The 19281-nt window shown below is 38.4% G+C and overlaps 1 protein-coding gene across 2 annotated transcripts in view; it reads right to left on the bottom strand.

The window, feature by feature from the left end:
- Positions 1–19281, bottom strand: part of WDR70 (WD repeat domain 70) — a 313153-nt gene that overhangs the window by 99007 nt on the left and 194865 nt on the right. For both annotated transcript variants that reach the window (XM_067730546.1, XM_067730545.1), the window contains exon 10: positions 12400–12574. In XM_067730546.1, coding sequence (XP_067586647.1) covers positions 12400–12574 — 175 coding nt within the window. The remainder of the gene's footprint in view (positions 1–12399; positions 12575–19281) is intronic.

Below are 19281 nucleotides of genomic sequence, written 5' to 3'. Positions count from 1 at the left end.
TTACCTTTTTTACAGACATTTCATAATTACTTTCACTTTACTATTTTGGCTACCTACAAGTTACCAAGTAGTGACAAAAATTACATCACTCTCTAATCTACATGGCCCCTCTGGTCTATTTATTCAATATAATGAAAATATAAGATTATACTAACTGCTTAGTTATGATGTGTATACATTTGACTCAGTAACAGCAGTCTTATATTTTAAACTGGAGGGTTTTGGTTCGTGACTGATTTCCTTTTTTTATCTAAATATCAACACACACCCATAAATATTCATGTAAGTTTTCTTCTATCACATTCAGGGGAAGATTCTTCTGTTTTTACTCACAAGTTAAAATGTTTTAAAAATACTTGCAAATCTTTGTAAATAAATTCTATGTTAACTCAATTTTAATTTTCCTTCAGGCTTCCCTGAGCAACTTTGATCAGTAACTAAACCTAAGAATTTTTTCGCACATTATTTTCATCAGTTACATTTTTTCCTTCTATATGTTAATGTCTATGCATTGAGATAGTGCATAAGTTTTGCCTTTTTCAGGATACTGCACAAGGTCTATATTTCAAAATTAGAGTATGAAAGCAAGGATCTTTTGGATACAATTTAAATACCTAGGGTACAAATAAATTAAACCGTTGAAAGTTAATTCAACAAATCCTATACATGCTTTGCATCCCAGTGAATCCACAGGTAAGGAAGAAAAAAATCCTTTCCTGCAAAGAGCACGTGACAGTGACACACAAACTTTTTTGTCCTTAGTCAACTTCGGCAGGATGAAAGTTTACCTACTTCATCTACTCCCATTTCCAGTGGCAAGAGAACACAGGGTTTAAAGATCTACTGTAGATACAGTTTTGAAAAGATTATAATCCATTTTAACAATAAGAGTAAGGATCATTTACTTTTTAAACAGCTTTATCAAAGCATAACTTAATACCATAAAATTCACCCATTTTAAGTGTGCAATTCAATAATTTTTAGTAAATTTACAGAGTTGTGCAACCATCAACACAATCTAGTTTTAGAATATCTCCATCAGGATCATTCATTTTTGAACCATAAAGCAGTGCAACACAGCAATTAGGAGTAAAGGTTCTAGTGCAGACTGCCTGGCTCCACAATTTACTAGCTGCATGACGTTGACAAGTTGTTAAACCTTTCTCTGTGGTGCTTTAGTTTTCTCATCTAAAATATTTGGTTAATGGTAGTACTTACCTCACAGTATTGTCCTCAGGGTCAAATGAATTAACATATATATAAAGCACTTAAAACAGCAGCTGGCACAAAGTAAGTGTTCAATAAATATTAGCTATTATTAGTATCATACACTTTAAAGTCTATTTATTAGAAAACAATAGGCTAAAAATACTATTGATGCAAATAAGCATTGTTCCATATTGAAGGCTAAATCAAATAACCTATAACAACACATTCATTTGATAACAATGAAGCTCGATTAACAGTAATTTAAAATTTGAAAACAAGAGTAACAGCAACCGAAAACGAAATTAATCCAAGATAAAACCTATGTTGCTCTGATAGCATCCATTCACCCATTTATTCAACAAACATTAACTGGGAGCACATACTCTATACCATGTTCTTAGGCACGGGGAAATAGCAAATAAGACGAAAAGTCCCTGACCTTATGAAGCTTAGGGGGAGACAAAATGAATGAGAAGGCAAATGAAAAACGAAACAAAGTAATTACACAGTGTTAAGTGCTATAATGACAATGAAACAAAGTAATGGGACAGAGAAACAGGAGCAGGAAAAAGCCAGCAGAGTAGTACTACTCTAGTCAGTAGTCCAGTCTGGCTCTAGAACCAGTCTTCTAAATCTATATTCTCAGCTACTACATTGCTTGATGGCTCTTTGAGATGACATTTCACCAGAGGCCAGAATGAGAGGTTAGCAGCCACACTCAGGCCAATAACCATGGCAAAGGCCTATAGGCAGCAAGGATGACAAGTACAAAGGCAACAAGGTGGACAAGGCCTAACAATACTTGAAGAACAGAAAGAGGCCAGCTAGCTTGGAGTTTCCTGAGCATGAAGGAGAATGGTAGAAGGTGAGGTTGAAGAGATAGGTAGACACCAGAATCTTGCTTTATTTCACTATTTGAATTACCCATTCCCTATTCAATAGCGTGAGGCAATGTTAGGTCAATAACTGGACATTTCTGCGGCCTGGGGAAATTCACCATCACCATGGGTTAAACTACGGCAACTATGTTATTAAAAAGATGAGATTTTTAAGTGGAAGATTAATTTTTTTTAAACATTTGACCTAATTCTGTTATTTGAATGTCTTCAGGATTTACATTCCTAGATACATTATCTTCTAGTCCATAAATACACCATCACGACTGTGCAACAGCATCATGGAGAGAATGGTATCTGATTTGCCTTCTTCACTGGGTGAGATCTCCAGTAGTGGGGGGGCTTGCAGGAGAGACAGACAGGGCAGAGCAGTCAGTATAGAGACAGGCATGTAAAGCAGTAAAGTAGAGGATGATGAGGAGAGAACAGAGTATAAACCTAATCTGATTTTAGAAAGAAGTTTTTCTATTTATGGAGAAAGTTGCGGGAGATACTCAAAGACAGGTTAAACACAAACTGAAAGGCTGTAGAAATGTGAACTATCCTCAATATGTCGTAAGCACCGAAGCAGTGATTATTGTATTGAACATGATTTAAACTGGGGCTGAGTCAAACAGAGAGGATGGACAGAGAAGAGAAAGGATAACCAACAACAGAGGTGAGAGGTGATGAAAGCTGGAAGTAGAGTGAAGGCAAAAGAGATGAAACTGAGGGGGCAGATGTGAGGGACACTAAAACATAGAATTTATAGAAGATAGAAAATATTCTGAAGTTCTAAATGGAAATATAAATTAAGAAAACTAGCAAAGTCAAAAGGAAGAGTGAGTTCTAAAGGAGATGAGGAGTTCTGTCCTGGTATTTTGAGCTTAACATCCTGGCGGGGTTCTTTCACAGGCAAGTGAATGCGCCTCCGGAGTGTAGAGGAACGTGTAGGATGGAATTAAGAGCCACAGATTCAGTCAGCAGTCACTGCAAGTAATGATAACTGAGCTTAAAATAGTTCATCTGCTTGACAGGAGACTAGGAAAGATGATGTCCTTTTACTCTAGTATGGAGACGGTGGGAAACACAGCCAGTGAAGGAGGCTGAGAATAATAAGGACAAGAGGGTAGTGATTGTCACACATGTCAAGATTGCCTCGTTACCTGGAGTTCAGAGGGCAAGAGTTTCAAAGAGTTTCAAAGAGTGATACTGTCAATAAGGAGAAAAGAGACTGTAAAAAGACAGCTGAATTTGGTGCTTAGAAAGTCTTTTTAAAAAAATCCTTAAAAACACTAAAAGAGATTGTACCATGTTTCCTGATAAATCCTCAAAATACCAATTTTCCAGCTCCTTCAGGGCCTTTGAAAGCAAACTGGATGGGGTCTCTGTTTTGTTCACTGTGGTATCCCCAGAAGCTAGAATAGTACTTGGACGAGAAAAGGTGCTCAGTCACTTTTGTGGAGTGAATGATGTGACCTCTCTACTTTCCCTCCACGTATCAGCCCCTCCTGTTCTTCATTTCCTTCCTATTGGGCTAGCAGTCCATGATCCCACACAACTTGACCAACCGTCTTATCAACATCCTAAATTAGATGGCCCCAACATCCTTCTATTACATGTTTCCTATTTTTCTCTCTCTCTGCGAGTTTTAGGATCTTCTCTATAACCCCTGTGTCCTGACATTTCATGACGTATGGTTTGATGTCTTTTTCATTCACTGTGCTGAGCACTTGATGAGCAATTCCTACCTGGAAAAAAAATCTTTTCAGTTCTGAGACTTCTGGGGGTAATGTGGGGGGGGCAGTGGGAGAAGGGCAGTAGTAATTATTTCTTACCTAATTGTATCCTCTCTCCTCTACATTTTCTCTTTCTAAAACTTTCAGGTCAAATATTGGGCCCTGAATTGACCCTTAAGTCCATCTTTTCTTTCTCACTGTGCTTTACGCTATTTTCCAGGAGATTTCCTTGACTATTTCTTTCAATATTCCCATGGATTTTCCCCCAAGTATCACCTATTTATTTTCCAAGAGCTCTTTCTTGAACTCTAAGTGTTCAAAAAATTTTTGTAATATTCTGCTTTAGTTTCATGTCTGCAATATTCTCTTCCCTCTCTGAGAATATTAAATATAGAATTTTGTCTTGAAATATTCTTCTGTTTCCTACATTGTCTCTCTCTCTCCCCTCTGAGATTGCTTTAGTCTCTGTATTTCTTGTTAGAGGATTTCTTCAAATATCTGGTGATCCTTGTCTGTTCATTAATATATAAGAGTAAGGTACTAAAAGCTGATTAGAAACACTATGTCAGGGGTCAAAATCTTCTTCTGTAAAGGGGCAGACAGTAAAATATTTTAGGCTTTGAGGGCCATATAGTCTGTTGTAACTACTCAACTCTGCTACTGTAGTGCAAAAGCAGCCATAGATACTACAAAAATGAATGAGCAAGGGTGTTCTAATTAAATTTCATCATGGACACAAATTTGAATTTCACATCATTTTCATGTGTCATGAAATATTTTTTCTTATTTTGACTTTTTTATAAACCATTGTGGTAGGCAGAGTAATGCCTCCCAAACATTTCTAACCACCTAATCCCTGGAACCTATGAATATGTTACCTTACCTGGCAAAGGGGAATTAAGATTTCAAACTGAATTAACATTGATAATCAACTGATCTCAAAATAGGGCAATTATTCAAGTAGACACAATGTAAGCACAAGGGTCTTTAAAAGTGGAAGGCGGAAGCGGAAGAGAAGGTCATGGTTTTGCAAAGTGAAAAGGACTCAACTCACTGTTGCTGGCCTTGAAGTTGGAGGAAGGGGGCTATAAGCCAAGGAACGTGGGCAGCTTCTAGAAACTGCAAAGGGCAAGGAAATGGATTCTCCCCTGAAGCCTCCAAAGGAGAAAACAGTCCTGCCAACACCTTGATATTTAGTTCAATGAGATAAGCTACGTAAGTATAAGAAGCCTGTGTTGTTTTAGCCACTAAGTTTTTGGCAAATTTGTTACAGCAACCACAGGAAAACAACAGAATCATTTAAAAATGTAAAAAACATTCTTAGCTTGCAGGTCATACAAAAACAGGTGGTGGGCTAGATTTGGCACATGGGCCGTAGTTTGCTGACGCCTTGTGTAAGCGCTTGCACCAGACTGCCTAGGACTGGATCCCAGTTCTGCCACTTACTAACTGTAATTTTGGGTAGGCAACACAACTTGTTTTTGTCTTGGTTTCCTCACCTGTAAAATAATGATAGTAACTACTTCTATCATAGGATTGTTGTAAGGATTAAATAAAATATTACATGTAAGGTACTTAAAATACTTTAAGTCAATTACCTGGTTTCTAGCTTCTAAAAGTGTATTGACTTCTCTATTCTGCTGTCATCTCCTCTCTAATTCTCTTTGTCTGTATGGATTTATGCTTTAAAAATGCCTTTTCTGTCATTTTAGTGGTGTTTCAGGAGGGAACAGAACTGAATGAATGTGTTTAACTTACCATATTAGTTATGGAAGTCTTAAATTCAATTATTTTTCCTGCCCTCAAAAAACAAGGATAACAGGGACTTCCCTGGCAGTCCAGGGGTTAAGACTCCATGCTTCCAATGCAGGGGGCATGGCTTTAATCCCTGGTCAGGGAACTAAGATCCCACATGTGTGCGGCCAAAACAAACAAGAAAATACAAGGATAACAATCATCTACATTTAAAAGAAAAAGTTTTAATCTGATTTTTTCGAAACCAGTATATTCCCATTTTTACAAATGTTGCTTCCAAAAATATGTGACATTTTACAAGAGCATTATAAGTAAAACTTTAAAGCTTTTATTAAAATAATTGACAAATTAGAACTTAACTTCAGGGCCTGCAAGTAATTTCACACAGTTTTGATGGTTTATTTGTATTTTGAATCGATGACATATTTTTTTGAAAAATGAGCTTTGAAAAATACACATGTTAAAAACTCTATAGAATAAAAGTTGTATGCATATGTTTTCTCTTGAATGTTTATTTAAAAAATAATTATAATTCATATCTACTGAGGCACACTAACCGATGGATATATAAAGATCTTCTTTATTGACGATGGTTGTATTTCCATACGTTGAATGACTGGCTCTAGCAGGGATCTACATTCTTATCTTCCTAAGTCATACTTTTAGTCTCCAAAGCATCTGTCACATTCAAATTCATGACACTTTCACAGCCATAATTAAATAGCATCCTGAGATCTAACTTCAACATTCTATAAAAACTGTATATCGCCTAGGAGCTAAAAAGAAAAGAGGAAGAAGACCAACAGTTATTAAAACCTGCTATGTGGGCTTCCCTGATGGCGCAGTGGTTGAGAGTCCGCCTGCCGATGCAGGGGACGCAGGTTTGTGCCCCGGTCCGGGAGGATCCCACATGCTGTGGAGCGGCTGGGCCCGTGAGCCATGGCCGCTGAGCCTGCGCGTCCGGAGCCTGTGCTCCGCAACGGGAGAGGCCACAACAGTGAGAGGCCCGTGTACCACAAAAAAAAAAAAAAAAACCTGCTATGTGCCAGTCCTGTTCTGGGTGCTTTAAATATATTACCAAATATATTCCTCAAAATAACCAGACAAGGTGGGGATCATGCCCTCATTTCATGAATAAGGAAAACGAGTGTGTAGAGAGCTTAGGAAACTCAGGACTGATGGAATGAAAGCCCCAAGTAATGTACAGTGTAATTGTACGTCTCAGGTGTCATTTACAAAAAATGTGCTATAGAACTATGTAGTAGACTTTCAGCTCTCCATATATATTTTCTAAACTCCAAGTATTAGGCCTAATGAAAAGACAGAAAACTATATTCGAATTTTTAACATGACTCTTTATATTTTTTACAGAGACACACCATTTTTTTCCTCAAAGGAAGGTATTAGAACCATTTTATAAATCACTTGATTTTTAAAAATTGTTTAAAAATATCATTTTTTCCTCTATAATGTACTTCTCTCCCCCCAATAGTCAATATTTCACTGCTTTAACTTAAATAACTAATACTGGGTGAAAGCTGAGAATTATTGTTAAGTGTGATCGGTCTTTGCAAAAAGAAGGGAAAAGACACCTTTTTGTCATTTGTCTCATTCTCGGTGAGATGGTAGGTTCTCAAAACTACCACCAGGTAAAGTGTTCCTGATCTAGGAAGATAGCTAGATATATGGACAGACATAGAGCTATGGAGAAAAGTGCAGAAAGATACATACCAGGTAATTTACAAGCATCATGAGTTAGAGATAGGATAATAAGAGTAGAGGCAATTAATAAAACGGTAATAGTAATAATAATTTTGTGAAGTGTATATTTCATGTTTGTAAAATTATGATTCCATTTAAATAAAGAAATTTTGAAAAAGCCAATTAGAACTATATCTATTATTACAAGGCTGTCCATGTTACAGTCTCAAATAAAAAAAGCAAATTGTAAATTCTCCATTATAAAAACAAAACATTTTACTCTGTGTCTGTGTGTGTGTATATATATATATATATATATATATACACACACATATATATATATGTGTGTGTGCGTGTGTGTGTATATATATACACACACACGCACACACACACACACAAATAAAGGGAAAGATGTAGAAGGCCATAAATCAACCTAATCTTAACTTGGGTTATCTGAAGGTGACTGGAGACATTTAAAGATTTGTGGAACACTGGATGCAAGCTACTACTGGTGATTTTATTTTCTGTATTCTTTCTGCTTCATACCTGTTCTCTTATTCACCAGGGGCTTATCTGCCCAGAAGCTTATCTCCTGGTGTGATTACTAGTTCTTGCCTCAGCTTTCTCTGAATCATACCAACCATTCTCTAGTATGGCTGAGAGAATGTGGGCACTGATCAACCTCTGAGCTAGAGAAATGTCTCTGCAGTGTCTCACAGGCTTGAGGCTTTCCTGGTAAGGGGTTGTAGCGTGTGCTCATGTTCCTAATCTGGGCTGGGGTTGCAGGCCAAAGGAGCAGCAGGAGGCAGTCAGGTGGAGAGCGGGTCAAGTTGCTGGTGGTACCCTATTGCCAAGTCAAACTTCAAATATTATTCCCTCCCATCACCTGGATCTAGGGAAAGCAAAACTCCATGAAGACGATGGGTCCTCATTTTCCTGCCAAAATCTTAGTAGACAAAGAGTGACTGCAGTACAAGGAAGTACAGCATGTTCTTTTAGTAAAGAGTCTAGCATATTGTAGACTCCTGATAGATATTAAAGAGCACTAATGCTGCTTTGAGCAAAATATGTCCAAAGAATTCGGTAGGTGTTTTTATTTGAACAGAAGAAGTCATTGGGTATTCATAAGACTATACAAGCTGGAATATTTTAAAAGCCAGAAATTATACGTGAGAGAGACATGAAAACAATTTTTAAAAATCTATCTATGTTAGGGCTTCCCTGGTGGCGCAGTGGTTGAGAGTCTGTCTGCCGATGCAGGGGACATGGGTTCGTGCCCCGGTCCGGGAAGATCCCACATGCCGTGGAGCGGCTGGGTCCGTGAGCCATAGCCGCTGAGACTGCGCGTCCGGAGCACAGTGAGAGGCCCGCATACCGCAAAAAAAAAAAAAAAAAAAAAAAAAACTATCTATGTTAACACAGATTATGTGTTTCTACATCATTAAAGATACATGAAAAATAACATCAGTATCTCCCTCTCTCCCTCTCTCTCTCTCATATCTCTATCTCATTATGCTTTCATATAACAAGGATAGTACTTTATGCTACTAGTTTTTAATGACTTCTTAGAAATAAACTGACAATTCAATAAACAAGTAAAATATACAGTATAGTATGTCAGAAGATGATCAGCCCTATGGAAGAAAATAAGAGGGATAGAGAGTGCCACTGGTGGGGTGAAGGTTGCAACTGTACATAGTGTGGAGTCAGGGAAGGCCTTGCTGAGAAGCGAAAATCTGAGCAAAGTACTGAAAGAGGTGAGGGGGAAAAGCCATGTGAACACCTAAGAGAGAATGTTGGAGGCTGAAGGGTTCTGCATATGCAAAGGCCCTGAGTCAGGGGGCATGCTGTTACCTCTCCAACGTCATCTCCCCATATTCTGCACCTCCCTCACTTTACTCCAACCAAGCAGTGGCCTCCTCGCTGTTGCTCACATAAGTGCTGCTGAATGGGGAATGAGGGATCAGGAAGGCAGCGCAGACCTGCAGAAGCTCCTCTGAACTGGGCTTCCTCTCAAATTTAAAGACAGCCCAGCATCATATGACTGAGAGGGATGCTGGGCAAACAAACACTCCTCTTGAGCGGCAATGTCCAACAGAACTTTCTGCAATGATGAGAATGTTCTCTATCTGTGCTGTCCAATAAGTAGCTAGTATGACCGAGGAACTGAAATTTTAATTATATTTTATTTTATTTTTTTAATACCTTATTGGAGTATAATTGCTTTACAGTGGTGTATTAGTTTCTGCTTTATAACAAAGTGAATCAGTTATACATATACATATGTTCCCATATCTCTTCCCTCTTGCGTCTCCCTCCCTCCCACCCTTCCTATCCCACCCCTCTAGGTGGTCACAAACCACCTAGCTGATCTCCCTGTGCTATGCGGCTACTTCCCACTAGCTAGCTATTTTATGTTTGGTAGTGTATATATGTCCATGCCACTCTCTCACTTTGTCACAGCTTACCCTTCCCCCTCCCCATATCCTCAAGTCCATGCTCTAGTAGGTCTGTGTCTTTATTCCCATCTTGCCCCTAGATTCTCCATGACTTCTTTTTTTTTTTTCTTAGATTCCATATATATGTGTTAGCATACGGTATTTGTTTTTCTCTTTCTGACTTACTTCACTCTGTATGACAGACTCTAGGTCCATCCACCTCACTACAAATAACTCAATTTCGTTTCTTTTTATATTTTATTTTAATTATTTTAAATTGAAATAGATGTGGCTAGTGGCTACTATACTAGCCAGCATAATTCTAGAATAAAGGTAGGTCTTGAGAACACAGGAATTTATCACTGATAGACACTTTACTTCTAAGAAAAGAAATACATTTCATTTAATTTGCTGAAGTTCAATTGGTCTAATGAAAATTCTATGATTAAACATGGCAATTGTGATAGCTTTACTTAATTGTCACAAAACATGTATTAACCATTATCCGCCATGTAATTCTTTGGCTACTGTGTGGAAAAAAAACGTTATTAGGGTTTCTTATCTCAGCTTTAGTGTTTCCCTGTAGATGACTTACTATTGCTAAAGTAATAGTTAAGAACATTTTTTAAGCTGTTTTTTTAATCAAACTGCGTTTCCTGCTAGCAAGTTTTTTCCTCTCAATTTGATTTGTCTTCAGGTGACACACATACACATGCAGGTTTAAAACTATGAATGAAATATGATGAATAGGATGTGGTATAATTAGATTTACCTTCATGTATTATTAAATAAACAGAATCAAAGTCTGTGATTAGAAGAATGGCTTAAAAGATTTTGCCGGGGCGGGGGGGAACTGGCATTCAAATAGCTTTGGTTTCTACAAAATGGGAAATAGGAGATATACTAATTATTTCAAGAGATGTGCAAGACCCATCTCTAGAAACTATACTGAACTTTATGAAAATATATGGTTTCTAAGAAAAGGCATATATATATATACCAAACACATCACTATTAAAGCTAGATAAGAAAACTTCATGTTTTAGAATTTCTATGTTTAAATCAACAGCACCCAGAGACGATGAAAGCTAGGAACTAAAAAATTTATTGCTTTGTTAAAACTCAGTTTACAATTCAAAGGATTTTTTAAATCTCTGAGCTGTTATGAAGCATTATGGGGTTTATAGTGGAGATGAAAACAGAAATAAAAAGATCTGACAAACAGAAAATGCCAAAGATATCAGCAATCTGATAGCAATCTCAACATGGACTCCTTTTTCCTATCACTATTTTTTACCTTATTCCAAGAAAACTGACTTTAACTCATCTGCCTGAAAAGACAACTAGGTTTCCTGGGGCCCCTTTCAAAATGTAAGTGTTTGATAGGCAATTTTATTTGAAAGAAAATTATTTTTATATTTGTTAAAAAGAACAAGAATGTAAACTCTATGAAGGCAGAAATTTTCGATAATCTACAGTATTTGCAGTGCCCAGAATAGTGCCTGTATGTAGTATGTACTTAATATTTATTAAATTAAAAATTTGACCATCACCTTTTATTAAAATAACTGGGGCTTCCCTGGTGGCTCAGTGGTTAAGAATCTGCCTGCCAATGCAGGGGACACAGGTTTGAGCCCTGGTCCAGGAAGATCCCACATGCTGTGGAGCAACTAAGCCCGTGCACCACAACTACTGAGCCTGTGCTCTAGAGCCTGTGAGCCACAACTGCTCAGCCCGTGTGCCACAACTACTGAAGCCTGCGCACCTAGAGCCCGTGCTCCACAACATGAGAAGCCACTGCAATAAGAAGCCCACGCACCCCAATGAAGAGTAGCCCCCGCTCGCCGCAACTAGAGAAAGCCTGTGAGCAGCAACAAAGACCCAATGCAGTCAAAAATAAGTAAATAAAATAATTTTTTTTTAAATTATAAAAAAAATAAGATAATCAATTTGTATTATAACATTAGTGTAGATTTTCATTTTAACTTTGGTAATCTAGAATCATTCCACTTAAAAATTCTTGTTTTACCATCTATGCATACAACAAAACCCTTTTCAAAGCATATGGTAATTCACAAAATGAGCCAAAGGCTATTCATTATCTTATTCATTATTTCTGTGGTTAAAGAATTCTATGATCCCTTCCAATTCCAAAGTTTATTTATTCTAATAATGACCAAAAACTGAAAAGAAAAAAAATCTGAAACCTATTCAAATGGAATGTCACAGAATGTCAAAACAAAATATTATTTAAATTACTAAAGAAATAATTGCATAACAACTGATGGATTGTCCTTGCTATTTCATGGTTTTCTCCAATCTTTTAAAGGGTATTTTCTAGTGCTCTGCCTAGTCTTGTTTTATATTACTGTCAAATCCTTCGCTTTCAAAATCAAGTATACTGAGATGTCATATAATAAACTGCATTATGCTCTTTAAATTTTATACCAAAAGATTTAGCTTATTTTAAAAACAAAATCTAATACACACTGGAAAATACTGAGATGGAATGTTTGCTAAAATGCTGTTTACTGCAACAGTCCCAATGTTTTATCAACTAACACTGAAGTTTAAATTAGAGCTAAACTCAGGAAATTGACCTTCATAATATTTTAACATGATGTTTGGCTTTGTAAGGTGGTTTTCTTCTAAGAAAAGAGGACTTAAATGTCCTTAACTTACAGTCAAATTTCGGTCCCAGATCTGTATGCTTCCATTCTGGCAGGCAGCTGCTATGAGGTTTCCATCTCTACTATATGTACAAGTGGTGGGAATTACTTTTTTACCCTGCATTGTCCGTGGTTTAAACACACTTTTTTGCTTCTTTGGATTTTCAACTTCCCATGTCCTCACAGTCCTAAAAAAGAACACGGAGATCTTCATTTATAAAAAAGAAAGGATTTTAAAATACAAAAGAGTTCACAAAGACTGCTTCACCTTTTAAGCATATAAATCTAATTAATGTTTTTAAATTTTTATTTAATATTTAAATAAATATTTAAATAAAATGTGCATTGTAAAACATTCTACGCTTATAAATGAGATTACCCACTAAAATAAAGTGAACCATCCAAATTGTGTTGTCATGAAATCAAATAGCAGGTGGCAAATTCCACTTTAAATCTGTCAGAGCTCTTAGTTCTGACCCTCTAAAGCAGCAGCTTCCAAACAATTCTGACTATACACTCTGATCAGTAAAACTGCTGAACATAATACACCCCCTACATACACACATTAATTTCTAAATTACATGTGTTAATGTACTGCTATATAACACACACCAGAAAACAAACTGAAAAAAACAGGTCACTAAGAAAGAATGATGTCCTGCTCTAGGGCCCAGGCAAATATCTCATGTCTCTGGGGGAGGCTGACTGCCTCAAGTTTCCACCAAGTAACCACTAATAGCAGTCTAGAGCTGGAGCAGAGACAGAACGAACACCTTCCGGCTCACAGCCCCAGGCAAAGGAGTACTGCCACTGAGGGAGGCTAGAATAAAATCTATATGAGAAAAAGCAATACAGAAAAACCAAAGACTAGCAACTTCTTTGCAGAAACTATCCAGGCTAAACCACTACAGACCAACATCTCTTAAGTTCTGAAAGAAAAAAAAAGTCAATCTAATATTCTAAAGCCAGAGAAAACATATTTAAAAAGAAGGTGAAATAGAGGCTTTTTCAGATAAACAAAAGCTGAGATAATTCATTTCCATCAGATATGGACTACAAGAAATGTTAAAAGAAATTCTTCACAAAGAACAAATATGACACAAATGGAAATATGAATCTACACTAAGAAATGAAGAGTGCCTCATATGGTAAAAATGAGGGTAATGTAAAAGACATTAAATGTAAAACATTTTAAATGTTTAAATCTCCTTAAAAGATAAATGGCTATACAGAAAAAATAATAACATATTCTGAGGTTTGTAACATATGTTCAAGTAAAAGGTGTGACAGAAATAGCACAAAGGTTGGGAGGGAGGAATGAAAGTATACAGTTTATACTATATTTGAAATGGTAAAATATTATTTGAATAGAGACTTTGCTACATTAAAGATGTATATTACTAACTCTCAAGCAATCGCTAAGACATTTTTTATAATGAAAATATAATAATGGAGAAAAATGGAAACCAAAAATTAATCTGATCAAAAATAGGAAAAGGAGGCAGCTTCAAGATGGCAGAAGAGTAAGACGCGGAGATCACCTTCCTCTCCACAGATACAAAAGCAATACATCTACACGTGGAACAACTCCTACAGAACACCTTACTGAACGCTGGCAGAAGACATAAGACCTCCCAAAGGCAAGAAACTCCCCCACGTACCTGGGTAGGGCAAAAGAAAAAAGAATAAACAGAGACAAAAGGATAGGGACGGGACCTGCACCAGTGGGAGGGAGCTGTGAAGGAGGAAAGCTTTTCACACGCTAGGAAGCTCCTTCGTGGGCGGAGACTGCGGGTGGCGGAGGGGGAAAGCTTCAGAGCCGTGGAGGAGAGCGCAGCAACAGGGGTGCGGGGGCCAAAGCGCGGAGATTCCCGCACAGAGGATCGGGGCGGGCGGGGGCTGGGAGCTGAGGCTCGGGCTTCGGAGGTAGGATACCACAGAGAGGACTGGGGTTGGGGTCGTGAACACAGCCTGACAGGGGCTAGTGCGCCACAGCTAGCCGGAAGGGAGTCCGGGAAAAGGTCTGGAGCTGCCAAAGAGGCAAAAGACTTTTTCTTCCCTATTTGTTTCCTGGTGCACTAGGAGAGGGGTTTAAGAGCGCCGCTTAAAGGAGCTCCACAGACGGGCGCGAGCCGTGGCTATCGGCGCAGACCCCAGAGACGGGCATGGGACACTAAGGGTGCTGCTGCGGCCACCAAGAAGCCTGTGTGCAAGCACAGGTCACTATCCCCACCTCCCCTCCCGGGAGCCTGTGCAGCCCGCCACTGCCAGAGTCCCGTGATCCAGGGACAACTTCCCCGGGAGAATGCACGGCGCGCCTGAGGCTGTTGCGAAGTCCAGCTGGCCTCTGCCTCCACAGGCTTGCCCCGCAACCGTACCCATCCCTCCCCCCGGCCTGAGTGAGCCAGAGCCCCCGAATCAGCCCGTCCTGTCGGGGCTGGGAACAGATGCTCTCAGGAGACCTACACGCAGAGGCAGGGCCAAATCCAAAGCTGAACCCCAGGACCTGTGCGAAAAAAGAAGAGAAAGGGAAATCTCTCCCAGCAGCCTCAGGACCAGTGGATGAAATCTCCACAGTCAACTTGATGTACCCTGCATCTCTGGAATACCTGAATAGTCAAGGAATCATGCCAAATTGAGGAGGTGGACTTTGGGAGCAAAGATATATTATTTTTTCCCCTTTTTCTCTTTTTCTGAGTGTGTATGTGTAAGCTTCTGTGTGTGATTTTGTCTGTATAGCTTTGCTTTCACCATTTGTCCTACGGTTCTGTCCGTCCATTTTTTTTTTACTTTAAAAATTTTTTTTCTTAATAATTATTTTTTATTTTAATAACTTTATTTTATTTTATACTCTTTCTTTCTTTCTATTTATTCTCCCTTTTATTCTGAGCCATGTGGATGAAAGGCTCTTGGTGCTCCAGCCAGGAGTCAGTGCTGTGCCTCTGAGGTGGCAGAGCCAACTTCAGGACACTGGTCCACGAAAGACCTCCCAGCTCCACGTAATATCAAATGGTGAAAATCTCCCAGAGATCTCCATCTCAACGCCAATACCCAGCTTCAATCACCAACCAGCAAGCTACAGTGCTGGACACCCTATGCCAAACAACTAGCAACCAGGAACACAGCCCCATCCATTAGCAGAGAGACTGCCTAAAATCATAATAAGTCCACGGAAACCGCAAAACACACCACCAGACATGGACCGGCCCACCAGAAAGACAAGATCCAGCCTCATCCACCACAACACAGGCACTACTCCCCTCCACCAGGAAGCCTACACAACCCACTGAACCAACCTTAGCCACTGGGGACAGACACCAAAAACAACGGAAACTACAAACCTGTAGTTGCGAAAACGAGACCCCAAACACAGTAAGTAAAGCAAAATGAGAAGACAGAACAACACAGAGCAGATGAAGGAGCAAGGTAAACACCCACCACACCTAATAAATGAACAGGAAATAGGCAGTGTACCTGAAAAAGAATTCAGAATAATGATAGTAAAGATGATCCAAAATCTTGGAAATAGAATAGACAAAATACAAGAAACATTTTAACAAGGACCAAGAAAAACTAAAGAGCAGACAAACAATGATGAACAACATAATAAATGAAATTAAAAATTCTCTAGAAGGGAACAATAGCAGAATAACTGAGGCAGAAGAACGGATAAGTGACCTGGAAGATAAAATAGTGGAAATAACTACTGCAGAGCAGAATAAAGAAAAAAGAATGAAAAGAACTGAGGACAATCTCAGAGACCTCTGGGACAACATTAAACGCACCAACATTCAAATTATAGGGGTCCCAGAAGAAGAAGAGAAACAGAAAGAGACTAAGAAAATGTTTGAAGAGATTATAGTTGAAAACTTCCCTAATATGGGAAAGGAAATAGGTAATCAAGTCCTGGAAGCACAGAGAGTCCCATACAGGATAATCCAAGGAGAAACACACCAAAACACATATTAATCAAACGATCAAAAATTAAATACAAAGAAAACATATTAAAAGCAGCAAGGGAAAACCAACAAATAACACACAAGGGAATCCCCATAGGTTAACAGCTGATCTTTCAGCAGAAACTCTGCAACCCAGAAGGGAGTGGCAGGACATATTTAAAGTGATGAAGGAGAAAAACCTACAACCAAGATTACTCTACACAGCAAGGATCTCATTCAGATTTGATGGAGAAATTAAAACCTTTACAGACAAGCAAAAGCTGAGAGAGTTCAGCACCACCAAACCAGATTTACAACAATGCTACAGGAACTTCTCTAGGCAGGAAACACAAGAGAAGGAAAACACCTACAATAACAAACCCAAAACAATTAAGAATAGGGGAACAGGGGCTTCCCTGGTGGCGCAGTGGTTGAGACTCCGCCTGCCGATGCAGGGGACATGGGTTTGTGCCCTGGTCCGGGAAGATCCCACATGCCGCGGAGCGGCTAGGCCTGTGAGCCATGGCCGCTGAGTGCCTGCGGGTCCGGAGCCTGTGCTCCGCAACGGGAGAGGCCCGCGTACCACAAAAAAAAAAAAAAAAAAAGAATACGGGAATAGGAACATACATATCGATAATTACCTTAAATGTAAATGGATTAAATGCTCCAACCAAAACACACAGACTCGCTGAATGGATACAAAAACAACACCTGTATATATGCTGTATACAGGAGACGCAGTTTAGACCTAGGGACACATACAGACTGAAAGTGAGGGGATAGAAAAAGATATTCCATGCAAATGGAAATCAAAGAAAGCTGGAGTAGCATCTCATATCACACAAAATAGACTTTAAAATAAAGACTATTATAAGAGACAAAGAAGGACACTACATAATGATCAAGGGATCGATCCAAGAAGGAGATATAACAATTGTAAATATTTATGCACCCAACATAGGAGCACCTCAATACATAAGGCAAATACTAACAGCCATAAAGGAGGAAATCGACAGGAACACAATCATAGTAAAGGACTTTAACACCCCACTTTCACCAATGGACAGATCATCCAAAATAAAAATAAATAAGGAAACACAAGCTTTAAATAATCCATTAAACAAGATGGACTTAACTGATATTTATAGGACATTCAATCCAAAAACAACAAAACACACATTCTTCTCAAGTGCTCATGGAACATTCTCCAGGATAGATCATATCGTGGGTCACAAATCAAGCCTTGGTAAATTTAAGAAAATTGAAATCGTATCAAGTATCTTTTCCGAGCGCAATGCTATGACACTAGGTATCAATTACAGGAAAAGATCTGTAAAAAATATAAGCACATGGAGGCTAAACAATACACTACTTAATAACCAAATGATCACTGAAGAAATCACAGAGGAAATAAAAAAATACCTAGAAACAAATGACAGTGGAGACACGACGACCCAAAACCTATGGGATGCAGCAAAAGCAACTCTAAGAGGGAAGTTTATAGCAATACAACACTACCTTAAGAAACAGGCAACATCTCAAATAAACAACCTAACCTTGCACCTAAGCAATTAGAGAAAGAAGAACCAAAAACCCCAAAGTTAGCAGAAGGAAAGAAATCATAAAGATCAGAAATAAATGAAGGAAACGATAGCAAAGATCAATAAAACTAAAAGGTGGTTCTTTGAGAAGATAAACAAAATTGATAAACCATTAGCCAGACTCATCAAGAAAAAAAGGGAGAAGACTCAAATCAACAGAATTAGAAATGAGAAAGGAGAAGTAACAACTGACACTGCAGAAATACAAACGATCATGAGAGATTACTACAAGCAACTCTATGCCAATAAAATGGACAACCTGGAAGAAATGGACAAATTCTTAGAAATGCACAACCAGCCAAGACTGAATCAGGAAGAAATAGAAAATATGAACAGACCAATCACAATCACTGAAATTGAAACTGTGATTAAAATTCTTCCAACAAACAAAAGCCTAGGACCAGATGGCTTCACAGGCGAATTCTATCAAACATTTAGAGAAGAGCTAACATCTATTCTTCTCAAACTCTTCCAAAATATAGCAGAGGGAGGAACACTCCCAAACTCATTCTACAAGGCCACCATCACCCTTATACCAAAACCAGACAAAGATGTCACAAAGAAAGAAAACTACAGGCCAATATCACTGATGAACATAGATGCAAAAATCCTCAACAAAATACTAGCAAACAGAATCCAACAGCACATTAAAAGGATCATACACCATGATCAAGTGGGATTTATTCCAGGAATGCAAGGATTCTTCAATATACGCAAATCAATCAGTGTGATACACCATATTAAGAAATGGAAGGAGAAAAAACATATGATCATCTCAATCGATGCAGAGAAAGCCTTTGACAAAATTCAACACCAATTTATGATAAAAAAAAACCCTGCAGAAAGCAGGCATAGAGGGAACTTTCCTCAACATAATAAAGGCCATATATGACAAACCCACAGCCAACATCGTCCTCAATGGTGAAAAACTGAAACCATTTCCACTAAGATCAGGAACAAGACAAGGTTGTCCACTCTCACCACTATTATTCAACATAGTTTTGGAAGTTTCAGTCACAGCAATCAGAGAAGAAAAAGAAATAAAAGGAATCCAAAATGGAAAAGAAGTAAAGCCGTCACTGTTTGCAGATGACATGATACTATACATAGAGAATCCTAAAGATGCTACCAGAAAACTACTAGATCTAGTGAATGAATTTGGTAAAGTAGCAGGATACAAAAGTAATGCAAAGAAATCTCTTGCATTCCTATATACTAATGATGAAAAATCTGCAAGTGAAATTAAGAAAACACTCCCATTTACCACTGCAACATAAAGAATAAAATATCTAGGAATTAGCCTGCCTAAGGAGACAAAAGACCTGTATGCAGAAAACTATAAGACACTGATGAAAG

Source organism: Pseudorca crassidens, chromosome 3 (assembly GCF_039906515.1).
Source record: "Pseudorca crassidens isolate mPseCra1 chromosome 3, mPseCra1.hap1, whole genome shotgun sequence".
NCBI classification, from domain to species: Eukaryota; Metazoa; Chordata; class Mammalia; order Artiodactyla; family Delphinidae; genus Pseudorca; species Pseudorca crassidens.
The sequence above is the reverse complement of the archived record's forward strand: the minus strand, read 5'-3'. Positions and strand labels throughout refer to the sequence as shown.